Source organism: Physeter macrocephalus, chromosome 7 (genome assembly GCF_002837175.3).
Source record: "Physeter macrocephalus isolate SW-GA chromosome 7, ASM283717v5, whole genome shotgun sequence".
NCBI lineage: Eukaryota > Metazoa > Chordata > Mammalia > Artiodactyla > Physeteridae > Physeter > Physeter macrocephalus.
Genome location: NC_041220.1, coordinates 51,140,785 through 51,162,855, shown reverse-complemented (window position 1 = coordinate 51,162,855; position 22,071 = coordinate 51,140,785). Strand labels below are relative to the sequence as shown.

General features: G+C 49.3%; 1 protein-coding gene across 1 annotated transcript; it reads left to right on the top strand.

Moving 5' to 3' along the window:
* The first annotated feature begins 13,565 nt into the window (after window positions 1-13,565).
* GSX2 (GS homeobox 2) lies at window positions 13,566-15,184 on the top strand. The gene is made up of 2 exons (XM_024131946.1): window positions 13,566-14,142; window positions 14,844-15,184. Exons 1-2 carry the CDS (start codon window positions 13,566-13,568, stop codon window positions 15,182-15,184), a joined length of 918 nt encoding a protein of 305 aa, XP_023987714.1.
* The last annotated feature ends 6,887 nt before the right edge of the window (window positions 15,185-22,071 follow it).

Sequence of the window (22,071 nt, the reverse complement as noted above, 5' to 3'; positions counted from 1 at the left end):
CACCTAGCACAAGTAGGCACTCAGTAAATAATGGTGAATTGAACTGAACTGAATTTTAATAGCAACTGTAGCTCTATTTCCAGAAGTTCCTCTAGCAATATGGCCTAGACCTTATATTTAAAATTGGCCATTATTCTGACATGCTTTGCTTGTGTTTACAACTAAATACACCAAGAGTCCTGTCTGGGTAGGGGTCATTCTCTGGCCAATATAAATGGTATTGTGATCTTTATTAGGTACATAGTTTGGAACTCCATTAACTTGCCTGATCTCAGAAAAAGCACAGGTAAAAAGCCTCTTTTAGAAGAGCAACGATGCAGTTAACTTTGGCTGCTGTTGTTCCTTTCTGAACTATGCCTTCTGCATTCATAATTAACATCTCTGTTGCCGTAGAGCACCTGGAACTGAAAAACAGTATATAACTGAGACATGTATTAAATTCTAAATGGAGATGGCATGGCGATAATCTGTGAATAACCAAACATTGAATTAATATTTCAATAAACAATTAAATTGTTCTTTTCCTTTTCTTGTCTCGAAATGTTTTAATTTTCCCCATTCGCATAAAAAAGTAACAATTTATGCCATTTGAGGGATAACAAAGAAGCAACTGTCATTTATTTTACTACATGTGAACATTTTTGAGGAAAAAGTACTATCTTAAAAATTTGTTCAGAATTGGTCATTTTATATTTACATCTATTTTCTGAATCACATTACTTTTTCTTTTACTGATTTTAGAGTTCGATATAATTAATTGTTGCCCTAACACCAGTTATTGATGAATGGCTATTGAGGTATCAATGCTCTCCAAAGGAGATGTCGATTTTTCATAATATCTGGGAAGACAGTGGTGCTGTGTATGCCCAGAGAATGAGGGACATTGTCTTGCTAAATCAGTTTGCAGTCAATGAGCTCATCAGCTAAATCTGATGGACTGACAGAGAAAGCAAACATGAGGAAGGAACTATAATACACTGACTAAGACAGTATGTTGGTTTGCCCAGAGCAAGTCAGACAAGGTAGGGCATCCAGCCAAGTCCAGAGATTCAGGGCAGACTCCAAATGAGCTCGAGCTAACAAGACAATATCTCTTGTTTTCAACCCTGTGCAAATTATAAACACAAGAGGATGTGGCCATTGTGTTATGTTCCCCCAAGCACCACTCATTTAGCTGGGGCTTGAGCAGCTACATAATACTAAAGACAGACAGTAGAGGGAGGGCCCCAGCCTTCATCCTGGGGCCAGGTTTTAGAGGGACCCACAGTGAACCAGTAACCTAATAGCTTTCCTCATTGAGCCAAGTGTCTCCCACCCAAAAAGACACTCTGATTTAGATCCTAGTCCTGGATCTTATTTGGACAAGTCCTTTAACCTGTGAATACCTCATTGTGGAAATAACAGTTGGAAAAAAAAAAATCCTGTCTAGCTTATATTAATTGTGAGATCCAATGACACAACATATTTAAGACATATTTACAACATGTTCTTTGTAAACTCCAAAATGCTATGTAGAGGTAAGATAGAGTTGTGGTTAGGCATCTACCCAGAACACTGGCATTCTTCTTTCAATCCTGTACTTAGTACTGATTGAGCACCCGCTGTTCTCAGTGACACCAATGGACATAAATATCCTCCAGGAGCTTTCAGTCTAGCAGGGAGATTCTGACAATAAACACACAAACACAGTACACATTATACATTATAGAGTATGCTGGAAAGTGATAAGTGCTATGGGAGAACAAAACAGAGCATGGTGAGGGGGTTGGGAGCACAGAGGGCACAGTAGGGGCTTTGGTATTTTTTAAATAGTGAGAAAATGACATTTGAGGGAAGACCAGAAGGTGAGGAAGTGAGCTTGTGGGGAAGAATTCTCATCAGAGGGGAAGGCCAGTGCAACAGAGGGCCAGATAAGCAAGGAAAGTAGAGCAAGCGAGTAGGTCAATAGGAGAAGAGGGGGTCAGAGACGTCGACTCGGCCAGATCATGGAGGGCCTTTTTGGCCATTGTAATATATTCGGTTTTTGCTCTGACCTGATTTGACTTCTGTTTTTAGAGGATCTTCTAGCTGCTGGGTTGAGAACAGTCTATAGAGGCAAGTATAGGAGGAAAAAGCCCAGTCAGGAGACTAGACTGTGATGTGGACCAGTGTAACAGTGGTGGGAGTGTCGAGAGTGGTCAAGTTCTGGATATTTTTAAAGGTAGAGCCATCAGGACTTTCCAATGGAGTAAATGTACAGAGGGAAAGAGAGGAGTCAGGAAGAGTCCAAAAGTTTGGTTCTGACCCACCAGAAGATAGACCTGCCAGCAACAGAGATGTGCCCATATGGAAGGGAGCTGGAACTCCTCCTCATTTTTCCCTCCAAGTTGCAGGAATTCTTCCTGCAAATGTAAAATTGTGGATAAAATTGTGACTACTTGGTGACTGCTAAAGGGACTGACCATTCATCTCCCCAGAAGTCAGTTTCCCTGGTTGTAACATGAGATGGGCCAGCAAGATAATGGCAAAATTCCTTTTCAGCTGCTAAATTCAAGAACCTAGATGTTGCAAACAATTCGCGCACTTTTCAAGATTTCTGTTTTATTTTCTCTTGAAAAACGTAAGGAAATTCAATCTTTGAACATGATCTTTTTGGTTTAAAATAAAATTATTTTGTGATCCTAGTTAGAACATCAAAAAAAAAAAAGAATCTTAATAAGACAGCCTTCTTTAAAAAAAAAAATTATGTCCTGCAATTGTTTATACAGTATCTTGTTCCAGGGAGGTACATGGCTAATCAGGAAACATATTTCCTATGTCATATTTTATCGGAAATCTTGCTCACAAGTTTAAATTACAGCACGCATTTTGTGTCACTGTGAAAATATTCCCTTTCACTTTAATGGTACCTGAGTGGACTCAAAATGCTTCTAAGGCTGCCTGAAAGAACATTTGGCTCCTGTAGATGCTCGCTGTCTTCCCTCAGTACTTTTCCATTTCCTCTTGACAACAGCACTATTGATACCATTGGCTCAGGAGGAGAAGTCACTAGAGAAGAATGAAGACCAAGTATCTGATACTCACAGCCTGATTCTAGAGAGGAATGCAGTATAAACATACACAGATTAATTTAATTTAAATCCATGGATAATCTCTTAAACTTGTAGCCCACAAACACAGCATCTCCCCTTCTCCCACATTCCATCAGGTCTGGGGAACACCATCATCGCCATCATCATAGTTTGTATATATTGAGGGCTAACCATGCACCAGGCATTTTCCCACGGTTGTCACAACAACCCATTTAACACTCACAGCCACCCTATGAGAAGGGTCATTATTATTTTCATTGTCAAAGGAAGGGAGATTCACACCCAGGACCTCCTAACCCTATGCCCAAGCTCAATAGTGCAGTGAAAGGGTTGAGGCTGGGATGGAGCCGGAATGCACACGCACTTACTACAGTGCATTGTCTCATTGCTATCATTGTCTGTCTTATAAGCCCTTCTGCTTGAGGGCACAGGCCAAAATTTATGTTTGTATCATCAGCATTTCGCAAAGTAGTTACCCATGAACAGAAAGCCCTGTGAAAACTCCACGATGAGTGAGACCTAAGCTATCTTGCTCTCCTGGTTTCCCCAGCGGCCTAAAGCAGAGCCTGGCATACTGCAGGCACTCCATCATAAATGCTCACTGAGAAAATGCATGGAAAGACGATCCAGATGGGAGTGAAAAAAACTGGTGGCAGAAAAGAAGGGGACTCCAGGAGCCATTGCTCCAGAGCCCCGCCCGCTTAGCACGTCCAATTTTCAACGTGAGGTTCCCTCCTCCCCCCACCCCCGCCACCCCTCCCTCACTCTGAGGTCGCAGGTTCCGAGGCCCCAGGCAGACAGAGGAGCTTGCCCTGCGGTGGGTGGATGCTCATTGCGTAAGCAGGAGCGAGCAGCCAAGAGGCCCGACCCGCGGGTGGAGCCACGGCCCGCGCACCCACCCCACGCACGCACGCACGCGCTCTCAAATGCCAACTTCTCTCTCTCACACACACACACACATATATACACGCGCGCACACGCTCTCTTCCACGTCCACACTCGTACGCAAAGGCGCACCCTTCCCAGTCACACTCTTCACCGACACCCTGGCAGGCCCGCACACACACCTGCTTCCACAAACGCACACACTCATGGGACCCCACGCTTCTCACACACTCACATTCACACGTCCACTCATACACTCTCACACACTCAGCCTCTCTTAATTCTCACAGTCATATATCCACACACTCCTATAGTCACACGCACACTGATGCTTACAACCCCCCAAACTCCTAAACACCTACACTCTTCACTTTTACACTTACACGCACACGCTACTCATATTCACACTCTTCACCTCTTCACACACTTGCTGATATACACATTCACATCATACACACCCTCCCGCACGCATTCTCACGCTCACGGACGCTCACCCCCTCACTGTCTCACACACTCTTCACACGCTCTTGCGCCCACACAGCATCGCACTCGGTTCCCCCGCCCTGTACTCACGCTCGCGCTTGCGCATCTGCCACGGCGAGGACGCTGAGCCAAGCGTGAATGCCGCCGGTGTGCTTGGAGTTTGGGGACTGTTGCTGATGGAACCGTTTTCAGGCTGTGCGTTCAGTGAGATCTCTTAGAGCCGCTGCGTTTTCCATAAAGAAACGCTAGGCAGGGACAGGGGGAGACCGAGACCCAGAGAGGGCGACAGACGCAGGCAGGTGTAGGTTGCAGTTCTCCCGCGGTGGCAGCCAGAACGCCGGGAAGGAGCAGGCACGCGGGGAGCGCGGCAAAATCTCAGAGCCTATTTACCCCCAGCTAGGGATTGGCCTCGCAGGCCTCTTGCAACTTCTGCCTCCCTCGGCTTCACCCAGACCTGAAGAGAGGAGTGACTGAGCACGGATTTCGGACAGCCCCTGGCAAAGCAGCCCTGTTCCCGTGCTCAGTCCCTGTGACCTACAGGACATAGCTCAGGAAGCTGTGGGCTACGGTGAAAAGGGGGACGGGGTCAGCATAAGAAAGTCCTCAGTTTGAATTCTCCCTCTGTCACTTCTAAGCTGTGTGGCCTTGAACAAGTTGCATAACCTCTCTGAGCCTCATTTTTCCATCTGTAAAATGAGGGATTAGTCATTCAATAACTACTTAGTCCACTCCTAATATATGTCACCTCTGAGCTGGATGTTTTATATACACTGGCGAATAAACGAAACAGACCCAGTTTCTGCCCAGGGCAGCTTGCAGTCAACTGGGGGAGGTACTCAACCAGCACCGAAATAAACCTGCAGACATATATATTGCTTATGATGAAGGCTTTTGAAGTAAAAGAATAAGATGTTGCTTTCACCTGCCCAAATGTCTTTCAACACTTACTATGTTCTGGGAGCAAGTGAATAAAAACAGTCACATTCCCTATCTCATCCTAATTCCAGTCTGCATTTTCCATCATATGGGCCACATTAGACGGGCCTTTGTTATCTTTAATATAGAGGAAAACCACAATAACCAAGGAGTGGACAATAAACAAATGAGAAATAATAAAAGTACCTACCTCACAGGGTCATTGCTAGAAATAAATGATGCATTAAAGGCTTAACTCATAGCTGGGCACAGGTAGGTGCTCCACTACTATATATAAAATAGATAACTAATAAGGACCTACTGTGTAGCACAGGGAACTCTACTTAATACTCTGTGATGACCTATATGGGAAAAGAATCTTAAAAAGAGTGGAGATATATATATATACACATATATATAACTGATTCACTTTGCTGTACACCTGAAACTAACACAACATTGTAAATCGACTATACTCCAATAAAAATTGTTTCTAAAAAACATAGTAGGTGCTCAATAAATGCTAGATATTATTAGGAGATAGTATCGCCTAGTGCCTAAAACTTAAGGCTTCCGCATTCTACAGACAGGATCTGAATCCTGGCTGTGTCATCTCTAGCTCTGTGACCTCGGATAAGCCTTTGAACTTCAATAAGACTCGGGATTCTCATCAGAGAAACAACCATAAAAATAGTGCTTTAACCGGTAGGGCAGTTATGCAAATTAAATGAGGTTTTGTGGGCAAAGGCTCCTGATTAAGGGCAAGGCACACAATGAGAGCTCGGGAAATGATGGCTATGAGGATTCTCATACCCTCCTGTTTCCTCCCCTGTAAAACAAGTCAGCAAAGCGGGAAGGTTTCTCCAGGCCAAAGGAGCCTTGAAATTTGGAGCGCAGTCCCAAGTGGGGACTAGCAGGATGGAGCTCGAGGCCTGTGACGTAGGTGGGGAACGGGAGGTGGCGAGGTTCTCCGGGCAGGCCCAGGTTAACGGTACGCCCAGAAACCGAGGGCCAGAGAAACGCCCGGCTGGGTGGCTCTAGGGTGCGGACGCCAGGCTGCGGAGGAGCCTTTGCGGGGGCGGAGAAGGGATTGGGCAGAGGATCCGGCTCCCTGGTTACTCAGGAAACCCGGGGCTCTGGTACCTCATTCCCAAGCCTCAGGACCCATGGAGCTGCAGGTCACAGATAATAACAAAAACAAGAGACGCCACGAACTCTTACCAAGCACCAGGCCGGGTGCTAGGCAGTCCTTAATTCTTCTACCCTCATTTATCTAGATTCGAGAGCTGCGTGCGTTTTTCCTAGTTCGCAGATGCGGAAACTGAGATTCTTCTACCAGTCTCCCTGGCCTCCTTTCAGTTCTTGCAGTTAGCCAAGAGAAACTCTTCTCGGCTTTTGTGCGCACCCTTCGGTGTCCCGACACATTCCCCATCCCCTCCCCCCCATCCCGTCCCAGGCCGAGGCTACACGGTTGTCTGGCAGGTCACTTCAGCCTTCGGCTTTATCCACTCCCAGAGCCTTGAGGGCTTTCCTTTCATATTCACGCGACTTTTTGTGATTCACCAGATCTGAGTTGATTTGTCGATTCGTTTGACGTACAGGAAGCACCCAGGGGGGCGGGTCTTGTGCAAGGGAACTCCCTGGCACCAAACCTGGCATATAGTAGGCACTCAGTACACACTTTCAACAACTATCAATTGTTGAATGAGGCTCAGAGAGGTTATTATCTTGGATAAATGAGGGTAGAATTTATTTGTTATTTCTCAACTCTCACCACCTTCAGGACCACATAGAAAGTGACCCATGCTTTTTGTTTCTAAGTTGTGTTCTGGCCACACACCATTAAATCAAAATCTCTAGGGCATCCGTACTCTCCAGGAGATTTTTGTAGATGACCAAGGTTGAACACCAGAAAGGCCAGATTGCTAAAAATTATAAAGGTTCGCTCTCTTTTTTGTAACAATTTTTTTATATATAAAAAACTGTCTTGAATCCCATTACTAAGCAGCTATTTAGGCCCAGTGCTTTCAGCAAACTTAGGCCAAGGGAAGTGGAGAATTGGTGCTAATTCAGCCCTCCCCTTACACTCCCAGCTCCCCGATTCTAACCCCAAACCACCAACTTTGAAAAACGTAGATTCTTTTAAAAAATGGCAAGCGCCGAGAGAGAACGGGAGAAGGAGGGCGGTGCAGCATTTGCTTCAATTATCCGGATAATTGTTCCCCACCTCAGACCATTGTTAGTAAAGTGAAGCAATATTCTATTGGATACAGTCTCGGCCTTTTCAGGCTTGATCCCTGCAGCGCCTAGCACACGCTGGGCACTGAGTTGGTGCTCAATAAATTTTATTCTGATGACAGAGAGGAGCTTTAAGGGTGGGGGAGGGATGCCTTGTTAGGCTTAAGGATTTGGGACTGGGCGAATATTCATTAAGGGGAAGGGGGGAGCAGAAAGGCTGTGTGGTGGGGACTGGGTGCCATCAAAACTCTGTTCAGAAGGCTGTTGCTGAAATTCTCAGCCAAGCTCCTCACTTCTTTCCCAGAACCTTCCCCCCCACCCCACCCCACGCCCCCACCCCCCGCCTTCGTCTCTGAGGGCCGAATTGAACTCTTGTGCCTGTGGTGAGCACAAAGGCGAATTCAGGTTTCTCAAAGGCCCATCGGTTCTGAATAAACACTGGGGAGAGGCAAGATCATTTCTCGGTGGTGGCTGAGCCCAAGGCCCGCAGCCTGCCCTCTCCACGGACCGGCCTCCCCCGACCATGCATTAAAAGTAACAGTACTGGGGCAGCTGAAGGGGAAGCCAGGACCTGAGTCCCTCACCGCTCAGCCAGCGCAGAAATGTGAGGGCTGACTCCCAACTGTCCCTCTTTCATCCCGACTCCTGCTTTTTAAGAGGAGCTTGGGTTCCCTGAGAGAGTGTGTATTTGCTAATTGCAGCCTCAGCTTTAATGAGAGTCTGTTAACTCCCCCAAGCCCGTTTGCAGGTTACAGCCTTATCTGGGGAACCCCCGTTTTCCACCCTGGCTACACATCCTGTGAACAATTGCCTCTCCGGCTCCTGGAAAGAGAGCGAGTGCCCCATTTCTGCTGAATGCACGTCTCGGTTCTTCCAAAGCTGGCGGGCTTCTGATGACCACAATGCAAGTTACGCCCAAAGAGTGTCTCTTTGGTCATATCGACAACGCTTGGCTTCACGTTTGCAAGTTAAACGGGCAGAACCCCAGCTGAAACTCCCACGCCAGACGCCGGCATATTTCCCTCCGCCCTGATCTGAGCAGAACTGGGGAATGGGTCTGAGCAGCGGGCAGGAAAGAAGGGGGAGCAGGAAAACAGTCCTGATTCTCAGCCCCCACCTAGAAGAAGGGAGGCGGTGGAGGGGAAGGACCATTTTCCCTGGTATTTTTCTCTCTTACTTAAATATTTTTTTCATTTTGCTTTGTTGGCAGCTTTACCCAAACAACGACAACAAAAATCAAATGAGAGCATTTTCTCCTTGTCTTCACCTAGGTGGCTGCTTTCCTCTAGCCCCTGAAAATGTGACTCCTTCATAAAATCAAAATTTATGATTATTCAAATGTTGGGGACTGTGAAAAGAGAGGAAGAAAGAGAGAAAATTAATATTGCAGCTGTTCTTCTGATTAATGAGAGATAATTGCTCATGAAAAGTCACCCCTGTGGCATTTTGTTGTCTCCTGGATCTTTGTTCTTTTCCACTATTATTGAGGACTTTCTTGAAGACTAAGCAGTTCTTTTCAATTTTTGGGTATTCAGAAAGGGTTGCCTGGTTACAGAGAATGGGGAAATCTCTGGCTATATCGGGTAAGATGTGCCACAGACAGCAATATCACAATGCCACTCAGAGAAAAGGATGGATACAAGTTAACGATGCGCTTTCAATAAAACATTCATAGACTTGTTCACGCTTTGATAATGACCTCATTAAAGGGAGCTGGGGGCAAGTAAGTCCTGTCTCCTGTTTGTGTTCGGCTAACAAAACCCAGCTTTGAGATCATTCATTGCTTTGGAAACTAATATGAAATCAATGTAAGAGGAGCAAATAAATCCAAGGCGGCCCCGCCAACTCCCGGCTGTCCCGCCCTGCTCGCGGCCTCCTCTGTTTGGGGCGGGAGAACCGTGTGGGCAAATGCTGAAACTGAGAGGGAAAAAAAGGACTTGGGGTGGAGGGGGCGAAGCTTTAGGGGGAACAGAGGGAGGGGCAAAGTAAGACTTACAGCCGGAGAAAAACAGTAAGCACATCAATGGGTCAGAACTCTAGGGTTGCTGAATAAGTAATGTTTAGTCCACGCCCTTTATTTCCCTGTTTTTGCCTGTGAAAAGAAACAGGAAGACAGAGAAGGAAGAGGAAAATGTGGGGTTCAGATCCGGTGTGATCCCAGATGGGGGAAAGTACTGGGAGACTTTCTGAAAGGTATATCCAAGAATTCGAATCTCAAGGTTGCTTCCCCTGGTGGCACAGTGGTTGAGAGTCTGCCTGCCGATGCAGGGGACACGGGTTCGTGCCCCGGTCCGGGAGGATCCCACATGCCGTGGAGCGGCTGGGCCCGTGAGCCATGGCCGCTGAGCCTGTGCGTCCGGTGCCTGTGCTCCGCAACAGGAGAGGCCACAACAGTGAGAGGCCTGCATACCGCAAAAAAAAAAAAAAAACCTCAAGGTTGGGCTGCGAGGGGACTGCTCATCCAGACTCAAGCTGGAGAGTCCAGAGGAAAGAAGGTGGTATGATTTTTTTTCCTCAGTTGAGGGTAAGGGTGGGGTGTCCTGACTGGGCAGGGCTGGGGGATGGTGGGGACAATTTCTGTTACCTTCGCATTTGTGACATCATAAAAGACAAAGCAAAGCCATTCTCTGTCATCCCCAGCAAAAGGGGGAAAAAATCAAAGGATTCCCCCCCCCCTTTAAAAGAACTAATTTTCTCCTTGAATTATGAAAGTAACGGCTTAGGTAACAGCCTGTTCTCTGTACCCAACTGCTTAATACCGAATAAATCCTTCCACGTGGCTCCCCGAGTCGTGGCAATTAGAGCTCATTATAGGCTCATAAGAGCTCTCATTTCAGGGATTACTTAATGGACGATGAAATTTTATCGGACAGAATCACTGAGAAATAAAATTGGGTGCTAGCGGGGGCACCATGGGGGCACGCCGATGGTGTGCCCAGGATCCCTTTCTGCTCCGAATGGGTTGGAGGCGCTGCAGTCCTGGGGGAGGGTAGGTCCGGGCAGGGCCAGCCGCAAAGCTGTCCACAGGGTCATTGGGCAGGGGAACGATGGCAAGGCACATGGGGTGGGGGTGGGGGAGCTTCTGAAGACGGGGCTGGAGTGGAGGAAAGGGGGCGGGGGAGGCAGGAGAGAGACTGAGAGATCCAAAGAGAACTAAAGAGAAGAGTCTGAGAAAAGAGACTCCAATGTGGAACGTGACCCCAAAATACTTGCTCTTGGTGGGCTCAAGCAGTTAACCGAGTATCCTAATAGACAAAGTTCTTGGTCATGGTCTGCTGTCAGCCTCAGTCTGGCCCCAAGCCGCTACTCCCCTCACAGCCCTAAGCAACCCTATGGGCCTCTCACTTTTCTCAAAATTCACTAGCACACCAACCGGAGGTTTCTGTAGGCAGACATAAATCGAGTTAGACATAAATCGAGTTAGATGCTCAAGCCTCATAATTAGGATTCTCTAAAATAAAATGATCCTCACATAAGCACAACTCCCAGCACATTAGCATAGAAGTTCTTCCCAAAAGCAGAACTAGAACCACTGCAGATCAAAGTGAATAAACACATATAAATATATACTATATAAAAATTTAAGTGAAATGTATATATACACTTGCAAAGTCAACAGGGAAATCATGTCACCTGTTTGGACAATTTAGGCCTATACAAACATCCTGCCATTAAGCACCTCCCAATGGTTGAGCTCCCAGTTTTCTTTCTGAGGCTGGAATGATTCGGGAACTGCCCGGATTCTCCCATTGTGAGCGAGGGCGGGCTGGGCCAGGCAGGCTGGGTTGAGGCTGAGCACCTGCGATGGCTGCAGCAGCAAACCTTGTGGTACAAAAGTAGTTACAGCTGAGCTGCCCTGAGTTAAGCCCTGAGACTCCTTAATTGTTGTCACAAGATGTTGGATTAGCACATTTCTGAAATAGCTGTCTGTTTACACTCTGGAGACCCACCATCCGCTAACCGCTTTCTAATTGAATTCTAATCACATTCAAATAGCTCAATAACCAGCCTCAGCTGCAATTCATAAAACTTTAATTGCCATCCATAAATCCTGGGCTCCCCAGAGCGGGGCGTCCCTACAACCCAATTACACTTCTCTAGCAGGCAAGAGAGACGGTCACAGAGATGGAAAGGGGAAAGGAGAGAGGACAGAGAGACAGCCATGTCACCAGCTGAGAAGCTGATGCTGCCCTAGGATTTGGGCCCTTGGTTCTCACAGGTGGAGGGAGTCCCGTCCCCAAGTTTCTTAGCACCGTTGTGATCTCAGGCCTGAAGTTAGCTGTTTGGGGGAAAGGATTGGACTTGTAGCTGTTGCTCACCCTCCCTGCTCCAGCCAGATTTTCCACAGGGGAAAGAAGAGAAAGCTGTCACTTCTGCAGCCTTGCTTCCCCAGAAAGATCGGTGGGCAGCCATCCTCTCTCACCAGCCATTGGTGCACCAGTCTTCCACCGCCACTCAGAGAGGTTTCCTTTACCAAGCCACTTCTCCCATCCTGAGGCAGGATTCACTGAATGCCTCAATTCCCTTCAGCCTTTATGGGCTTTAAAAGGCGTACACAGGGGCTTCCCTGGTGGCGCGGTGGTTGCGCGTCCGCCTGCCAATGCAGGGGAACCGGGTTCGCGCCCCGGTCTGGGAGGATCCCACATGCCGCGGAGCGGCTGGACCCGTGGGCCATGGCCGCTGAGCCTGCGCGTCCGGAGCCTGTGCTCCGCAACGGGAGAGGCCACAGCAGAGGGAGGCCCACATACCACAAAAAAAAAAAAAAAAAAAAAAAAAAAAAAAGGCGTACATAGGGGAGAGAGCTTCCTGGTTAGCCTCCTAGCTGCCAAAGATCTGTAAAATGCAAAGGGGCAGGAGATAGCAGGACCCAGAACGAAGGCATCCCTCAACCCCTGCCCAGTCTCCAGAAGGGCCGGGATTTGGTCCTCTCCCCAAAGTCCTTGGGATAGAGTTTGTAGGACTGGTCTGGAAATGCAGAAGTGGGACCACTCAGAGAAAGACAAGAGCGTAACTTCAATGTCTCTCTTTGTCAAGGGGGGTGGTTTCAGGTTAGAAAGAGGCACAAGGAAGGGTCGTTGAGCTGAGTGGCTCCAGAAGGCCCCAAGTGCAAAGGCATTTTAGAACTTCTCAAGCATCAGAATGAAAAGCTCCACTTCTTAGCTGGGAGGCCTCTCTGTTATGCCCCCCGGATCCCTCACCAGCCAACCACCTGAATGACCTTGGCCAGTTCAAAACCTAGGGGACTCTGTCTGTGTGTGTGTGTGTGTGTGTGTGTGTGTGTGTGTCCATCTGTGTCCCAAGCTGCGCTCCGGGACTGGGTCCCTGCCAGTCCACCGCCACACAATCCTGTTCTAAACCGCAGACTTCACACTATGCCGTGCCTTATCCACGGCTGGCACAGAAGAGCAAGGAGCGCTAGGCATTCCTATTAGAAAGGCCTCAAAGTCCCCACCTGGTGCGATCTGTGGCCGGAAGCGAGGAAGAGTTGGGCTGGGGCCCAGGCTAGGGAGAGGGGTGGGATGGAGGATGCAGCTCTGTGATTTCTCGGGAAAGCGTGGAGAAGGAAGGGGAGGAGGCCGGCCTCCCCGCGAAATTAACAAAACCTACACTTTGCAAAGTCTCCCCCATCCCCCTCCTCCGAATTCTTCCCCGCCGCGCACCCGCCCCTCCTCGCCGCTTCTGTTGTGACTCGGGCAGCCTATCCCGAGGGTGGGGAGCTGCCGAGGAGCCTGAGCCGAGCGGTACTCCGCAGCATCACGTGTCGGGGTGGGGGCTATAAAATCCCGGAGCCTGGGCGTCGGGCGGGGGACGTGAGGACCAGCCCTCTCCAGGGACCCCTTTGTTCGCAGCCCAGACGCCGACACCTCCGCGTCCCCAAGGGCTTGACCGCCTGCGTTCGCGCCTCGCCCGGGACAGGAGAGGGGAGGGGGCGCCACGGCCGGCCGGGCCCTCCAGCCACCCACCCCTCGCGACATGTCGCGCTCCTTCTATGTCGACTCGCTCATCATCAAGGACTCCTCACGGCCCGCGCCCTCGCTTCCTGAGCCGCACCCCGGGCCAGATTTCTTCATCCCGCTGGGCATGCCATCCCCGTTGGTGATGTCCGTGTCCGGGACGGGCTGCCCGTCCCGCAAGAGCGGCGCGTTCTGCGTTTGCCCGCTCTGCGTCACTTCGCACCTGCACTCCCCACGGGGGCCCGCGAGCTCCAGCGGCGGGAGCGCAGGGACCGGGAGTGCCGGGGCCGGGGGTGGCGGGGCTGCGGCAGCCGCCGGGGCGTTGCCCCTGCTCAAGAGTCAGTTCTCTTCGGGTCCTGGGGACGCACAATTTTGCCCGCGTGTGAGCCACGCGCACCATCACCACCACCCTCCGCAGCACCACCATCACCACCACCAGCCCCAGCAGCCCGGCTCGGCTGCAGCGGCGGCGGCGGCGGCGGCTGCGGCGGCGGCGGCCGCGGCGGCCTTGGGGCACCCGCAGCACCACGCACCTGTCTGCACCGCCACCACCTACAACGTGGCGGACCCGCGGAGATTCCACTGCCTCACCATGGGTAGGGCCGGGTTTCTGGGCACCTGCGCGCTGTGCCTTGCCGGCTCCCGGGAGCAAACTTTCCGCCTTCAGTGGATGAAGTGGGAGCCTGGGGGCGGGGTAGGGAGGGAGGAGGGGCTTTTAGTATAACTGTGGAGTCGTCCCCAGAAGTCGTTCCACGAAGGTGGGAGTTAGCCTTCTCAGCCTCTCCAAGCAGCCTGGTGCGCTTCACTCCCGGTATCTGGTGCCCGAGTCTTGCATAACATCGGGGCCTTTGGGACTTCGAACTTGAGGGCTGAGAAATCGGAGGTTAACTGACTGAGGTCCGGGGTGGGTGTATTTGTACTTAAGTGTGGCATTCCGGCGTCGAGGCTGGCTAAAAGGGTTTCGTTGCTTTGGGCTAAGCCTGCCTGCCTTTCCGCTAGGCTTGAAGGGAGACGACCGGACAATGCAACCCCTCCCCCGCCCCCTACTTTAATCCTCTGACTTTACGTCCCGAACATCAAAGGCCTTCACTTGCTTTGGGCGTCCCTGTCCTTCCCGGTTAAGTAACGATGTGTCTTGAAATGAGAAAGAGTGAGAGATGAATACAGGTATTTGGTTGAGCTTCACGGGTGAGTCCTTGCGAGGCATCCTTTCCAAGGGATGGCACGTGGGGTGGGAGCGCCTCCCCACACCCACCCCCGAGAATTACCTCTCTGCCCTCTCTTGGCCCGTCTGCAGGGGGTTCGGACGCCAGCCAGGTACCCAATGGCAAGAGGATGAGGACGGCGTTCACTAGCACCCAGCTCCTGGAGCTGGAGCGGGAATTCTCTTCCAATATGTACTTGTCTCGACTCCGGAGGATCGAGATCGCCACGTACCTGAACCTGTCAGAGAAGCAGGTGAAAATCTGGTTTCAGAACCGCAGGGTGAAGCATAAGAAGGAAGGGAAGGGCACGCAGAGGAACAGTCACACGGGCTGCAAGTGCGTCGGCAGCCAGGCGCACTACGCGCGCTCAGAGGACGAGGACTCCTTGTCGCCGGTCTCGGCCAACGATGACAAGGAGATTTCCCCATTATGAGGGAGGGCTGCCCACCTCTCCCTACACGCTCCCGTAATTCCCCCCCCCCCACACACAACGCGACGTGGCAGGCACCCAGGGGCCAAAATCCTTGGCCTTTCAGTGGTTCCACCTGGAGAAGGTGGAGACCAGTATTCCCGGGGGCTTACATGCCGGGCCTGACACTTCTCCTGTCTCCTACTTGACCTATTTGTTTGGGACTCCACTCGCAGTTATAGATCTTTTTTTTTTAATGTAAATAATCTAGATTCAACTCAGTCTCATCATATAACAAAGAAAAAACAGGGTTGGTTTAAGTTTAAAACTGTATGTGGGTTTTTGAAAGCGCATGTCATTTCCCTTTCCCTGTCTTTCAGAACCTGATAAGAACACGGGGTTTCTTGATTCTTTTTGTTTTGTTTTGTTTTTAATGAAAGTATTGAGTTGCAAATAACTTAGAAAATTAAACCCTGTAGGTCTTGCTTTCTGAAAATTTGCCTGGGGAGAGTTTAAAATCCAAGTCACTGGAAGTCTTGTGAATAGTTTTATATAAAATTTATATTTATATTTATTTAAATAAATGAAACAAAATCAAGGTTTTAAATTTGTGATGTTTGCTTTCTCCATCTTCCCCTGTCTCTCTCTCCCCCTTATGGACAGGGAATAAAAGTGTCTGAGAATTTAGAGCAAAGTAATGACTATAACTTGGTAATGTGGGTCTCTTGGTTGAGGGAGTTTGTGGCTCCATAGGATTTCTGTGTCACCGAAACTTCTGCCAAGAAGACACCTTCTGTCATGATGCTGCCTACCAGGTAGTACTCCCCATTCTTAAAATAGCTCAGTTCCTCACAATTGACAGGATACATCACTCCATTTAGAGTGACACTGACAATTAATGTCAGGCAAACCTTTAAATTTATTTAGCAGGAGGGTGAAAATCCCTTACCTAGTATTTATTTTCTGTATCAGTCCCTCCTCCTTTTCTTTCCTTCTTCATCTCTCTCAGTACTAAAACCTGAATTATGTAAAGGAATCTGAATAGTAGGAATTGTTTTAGGAAGGGCAACAATCCATCGAACAGGTTTGAAGCAAACACATGCAAAGTTACAAATGATGCTACAAGTGACTAGAAACAATACCGTTTTTGCGAGTTTGTCTAGCTAAGAAATTAGCTGGTTTCCACCACTGCTGAGAAAACAAAAGTTCAGGAATAGGGAATTATTTTGTCCAAAGACTTACATTCTCACTTTTCCAAAATAGCTCAGAGGTGCCTTCGGACTTTTGGGTTTTTTCTCTGGCCTCCCTAACTTTAACCTAAATTAGCTCCTTTCTAGTCCCTCTCTTCCCATCACCTTGCAGAGTTCATTCGCGCAATCCTGGCCCTGCAGAAGACTTACTTTGGCTTTGCCCTCAGCAAGGCAACCTGGCCCTCTCTTCAGCACAGCCAGGTTCTGTCCTTTAAGGGAGAGAGTGAAGCTGGAAACATGGAAACTAGGAGATCTCATTCCCTGCAAGCTGAGTCCCACAGACACCCGCTGGGGTTATTTTTGATTATTTTCTCTAAAGATGCCACCTAAAAAGTCCAAGCCATAGGAACTGTTTACAACATACATACTCACACTTCTTTAGGTCTGATTTACTTTAGGTCTGTAGGAACTGAAACCTCACAAGGTGGGGTTGGGCTCTAGTATGGGTTTCCCCGCCCAGACTCTCTCTCTCTCTCTCTCTCTCTCTCTCTCTGTCTGTCTCTCTCTCACTCACTCACACACACACACACACACACTCCTGAGGCCCTCTCTCTCTCTCTCTCTCACACACACACACACACACACACACACACACACACACACACACACACTCCTGAGGCCCGTCGTCATCTCTCATTCTGGTGCTGGCCAGGGCAGGCAGGGGAGAGGAGAGGCTGGACGGTGCGTACTGAATAGGGAGCTGCCGTCACTTTGTGCAGTGACCTGGGCCCGATCCTGCGCAGTGGTCACAGGCGTCTGACTCGCTCCTGGCCCGGGCCTGGAGGCTCAGGCTCTGGATTGCCCTCTCTCTTTCACACATAAGCAGAGCTTTGGGCCCCCTCGCCCTGCCCACCGCGAAGAAGGGGCGCTGACCCACTGCCTTCTCTAAAGATTCCGTCTCCCTCCTTCCCAATAAACAGGCGTCTCCGGGCACCAGTACAGGGGTAGGAGGAAGGGAGTTTCGTAGCGCAAAGAACTGGCTGCTAAGGAAGAATTCCTGCACAGGAGATAACAAGAAGGCCAAAGAGCCCCGGCTGCACCTCTTTGCGCTCCTGCCCAAAGGGAAGCCTCGTCTGAGAGGCGGACAGGCAACCCCGTCCCCTACCCATCCACTCCCAGCGGGCCACTCTGTCATCCCGCGCTCGGGCCTGGCCCTCCCCAAGTCCCTGCCTAGTCAGGACCAGGGCATCTGCACTTCTCCTCACTACCCGCACCCAGGCCCTGCGCCCAGAGTACTGAGCCACCTGCTTGCCACACCGATGCTGCACTCGCCCAGCTCCACGGCCCGGCAACGGAGACGTGGGGCCAGCCCTCCGTGCCTGGTTTGGGGTTGGCTGCTCGGTACCTTTCTGTCCTGTCTTCAGGGAAATTCCTTAGGGAAGAGAGAAGAAACAGTGGATCCTGCGCCAGAGGCAAAAAGATTCAGGCAAAAACGCTGGACATTCTCCAAAGAAACATTCTCCAGTGAATCTTCTTGTCACTTTCAGAGTGAACCATAAGGTCTCCTTGTCTCCTATTTTACACGTTCCCAACGCCCGCACCCCCGCCAAAAAAATTCAGTTGATGCTTTTGAAGATTGGGAATAAGGTTTGGGGAATCTGTCTGATTTTAAAGGCCTACAGTTTCATCTTAGGTTAAGAACACCTAAGCCAACACTCAGATGTACAAATACTCTGTTAAACAATCTTGATATCAAACACTCTAAGAGAAGTGTCCCCAGATTTATTAAAAGAGGAATGTTTAAGATGTGTGGAGTCACCCTTGACTATTTCTATCTGGAAGCACTAGATGCTAGTTTTTCAATATGCCCCACTTGAAACACAGAACTCTGTTCCTCCAAAACATGGCCTCTTAGGGGCCTGTAACCACATGATGGAAAGAGAGAAAGAGAATAAAAATGAGAATTAAAAATCAGGACCTTGGGCTTCCCTGGTGGCGCAGTGGTTGAGAGTCCGCCTGCCGATGCGGGGGACATGGGTTCGTGCCCCAGTCTGGGAAGATCCCACATGCCGCGGAGCGGCTGGGCCCGTGAGCCATGGCCGCTGAGCCTGCGCGTCCGGAGCCCGCAACCGGAGAGGCCACAACAGTGAGAGGCCCGCATACCGCAAAAAAAAAAAAAAAAAAATCAGGACCTTGCTCCATTAGGAGAAAAGAGGTGAGAAGCAGGAACCATTAGCGTGGATGAATTCACCTCTTTAAACAGGAAAAGAGCTGGGGGTCGGGGAGGATGGACAGCAGGAAGAATAACCTCCTGCCATTGTGTCCTGACCCAGTCCAGAATTCCCAGCAAAGAGGAGGAGCAGAGACCTTTCCCCTTCACCCTCCCACTCAGTGACAAACCCAAGCCCAAGGCCAAGGGTCTCACAATGATGGTGGCACACAGCAAGGCTTCTTGATTGCAAACCATGCTCAGGGCAGAAGGGACCCAGCAGCCCATCCCTGGGCGGTTCATGGCCCCAGGTGATAGAGACACTGGTGATGGTAGACCCCACCTCCTCTCCTAATTCTGAAGTGGCCATCATAGTTTACTGCCCCCTCCCAACCCCCCACCATATCCCCCCCAAGGATATCCATAGATATTTTAGGAGAAACAAAAAGTTGGGGCTGTGAAGTCTTTGACTTTCTGGCTTCCTCCTCCCTCCCCTCACCCCCACTCCTCACCAGTGCTGCCCAGTTATATCTAATCAGGATTAGAAATGCAGTTTGCTTGGCCCACCCTGACTGTGGTCAGAGAATTGCCAGAAAGGTGATTGTTCTAACTCAGAGTGGTCACAGAGGGCAACAGGGTCTGTGTGCGTATGTGCATGTACACACGTGTGTGTGGGGGGGGTGGACTCTTGGTGGTGTTAATGTATGTGGGAAGAAAAGAGTTATTTTCACTAGAATTTTTTTTTCTTTTTTTTTTGCTTCGTACTTCTATCTTTCTTGCAGTTTCCACTCATTTTTCATGGCACTGCTTGGGAGATTTCTTTGAGGGAGGCAGGAAGAGACTCAAGAGTTGGGCTAGGGGAAGGAGCAAAAAGTTGAACCTCAGGGAAGACTGTAGTGAGCTCTGGGTAAGATCTCAGGTCCAGGCTTAAGGGTGTAAGAGAGAGGGAGAATGACACTTCCAATAGAACCTATTTGCTAGAGGAAATTGGGTTTAAAGGAGCAATCACTGCTTTAAAAGGAGCTCCTCCCATCCTCTCCAAACACAGCCTAAAGCTGTCCTAGACATGAATGCAGCTCAGTGCATCAAAGCAATTGTTCCTATTTTCATTATTCACAGGGAATCTTTCAATGTACCTGTTAAGGTGACAGACCTCTTAAAAGGGAACATTTTTTTCCATGCAATTAAATGGTGCTTTTACTAGGCTTCTATTAACATAATTTAATATAAATCTATTTTATAAATCTTTAGGCTCACATTACTGAAAACTGAGCATCTCTTAAAAAAAAAAAACCTATGTCTCTTCCCTAAATTAGATGGAATAGAATCCAAAAACTTGCTATTCTAAGCCAGATGGAAATATTAAAAGTAGAGGAATTTTTTGTATTGTCTTTTGTTAATGGTGGAGGTATGAAGAAAAGAGTCAGCTTGTCTCACAGAAGATGAGAAATTCCACAGGAAGGCAGGGTTTCTCACACAAGGGCCTGGCACTTGGAGTGGTTAATACAGGCTAGAACTGGAACAGGAACTTAAAGAGATCTCTTAGGAACAGAGATGAATCAGAGCTCAGATGAAAAAACAACAACCAACCCTGACTCATATTTGGAAGCAAGTTTCTTCTGTTTGGGGAGAGAAAAATCCAAAGCCTGTGAGCTCTCACAGTCCCTTAAGCTATTCTACATGGAGGTAGATATCCTTGTCTGTTCCCATAGCTGGACTCCTTGTTCTCAAGTGCACCCTCCAAAAGCTTGGGCATCCCATTGTCTCTGAAAAGGTGTTTTGTCTGTCCTTATATTGATGTCACTGCCTGCCCTTCTGCACTGGGCATTGCATTTCTTCAAGCAGAACCCTATGTTTTCCTGAACGCTTGTCCTACCTTTGTTGAGTCTTCCAAATCCTAAACCCAGGAAGGCCCCAGGGGCTCCTCTGAGCGAATCCTGACAGATCGGAAGTGTGTGCTGTGTGCTTAGGAAAGTAACTAGTTTCAGATTAATGAAGCAGTGACAATTTCAATCTGCTTAAAGGCGGAGGTTGGCACTGCCCAGGCCTGAGCGTGGGGAGCTCGCCAGGCTGGGCTTTATATTGTCCGCTTTTCTGAAGAGCAGACAAAGATGGATAGAGAGACATTGAAAAGCAGGGGGCGTATTTCAAACAGCCCCATAAAGAGGGCTGTCACTTTAAGACAAGAACCATAGTGCTTTGATGACTTTGTATTAGCTGCCCCATTTCAAATAAGGAACTCAAGTCTCTAGTGAGAGGGAGGAAAAAGAAGGCTGTGAGAGGGAGAGGAGGGGGGTGGAGGGAGGGAGGGAGAGAGAGAGAGAGAGAGAGAGAGAGAACAGAGAATGTAGTGATATTTAGCCTGTGTGAGCACTGCAGCGGGACTAATTCTTAGGCAACTATTTGGTTTCTGAAGTTCAGGGAGAAACAACCCACAGCAGGTGCAGAGAAAAAAGGCAGGTGGGAGCTGCTCCTTATGGGAAAGAGCTCCCTGCCCCATGGGCAGCAGCCGGCTCCGAGGAGTTAAAGCCAGCTTGGCCTCAGTTGGCTGGGAAGGGCTGGAGAGGGATGCACAGCTCTACCGGCCCCAGACCGCTGAGGATTATAATGGAAATTTTTGAGAGCTTGAAAGAGAAATAATAGGAAGGAGGGGGACGGCAGGCTTTTGGAGTCCACCTTCACAAAGCCTAATTTAAATTGTTTGGGGTCAAGCAGCAGCAAGCCACCTCCCCCCTTTCCTCCTTAATTAATTAATGACCACGATTAATTATTAGGGTCTTGCATCTCAAGACTTCAAAACACCTTCCCCCCCGGGGCTGATGAGTTGCTTGAGCCAGGCACGTGGTTCTAACTTGAGAGAAGAAAGTTGAAAGTTGGCAGTGTAGTCTGTGTCTCTATTATCTGCTTCCCTCTAGGTCTCTGCCTCTGCTTTTTTTCTGTCTCTCCTACTCTTCCTGCCTTGGCGTGTCTCTGTCTCTGTCTCTCTAATCTTTCCCCTCTTTGTTCTCCAGGCTGATCTCCTCATCCTCCTCCAATCTCCCTTGGCCCTGGCTCTACCCTCCCAACTCCAGGACTCCAGCTGTCCCGGGAGAGGGGAGGATGCCCGTGAAGCCCTCACCCAGGGCACCGGCAGCTCCGAATCTCACCGCGTCTTCAGCGGCGGGAAGTGAGTGGGCAGCAGTGTTCACCGGCTGGATCAGGAGTTATTGACAGTTTAGGGGTTTTTTTCCTGACAAAGAAATCTTTTTTTTTTTTTTTTTTTAAGGGACCGGAGGGCCGGGAGCGGGAGAGCGCTTCGGCTTTGAAGGCCGGCGGAGGGGCTCCTCCGACGGTGGCGCTGGAGGGAGAAGCGTGTAGTCAGTTTCATTAGGCACTATTTGAACCTTGCAACGTGTGGTAATTTCTGGGGCAAGCTGAAGAGGGGGGATTATGTAGGAGGGACACAAGGAAATTAGCGAACGGTTAATTTAACTCGTTTTCTGCTAGACTTTTCGATACATTCCTAATTGACT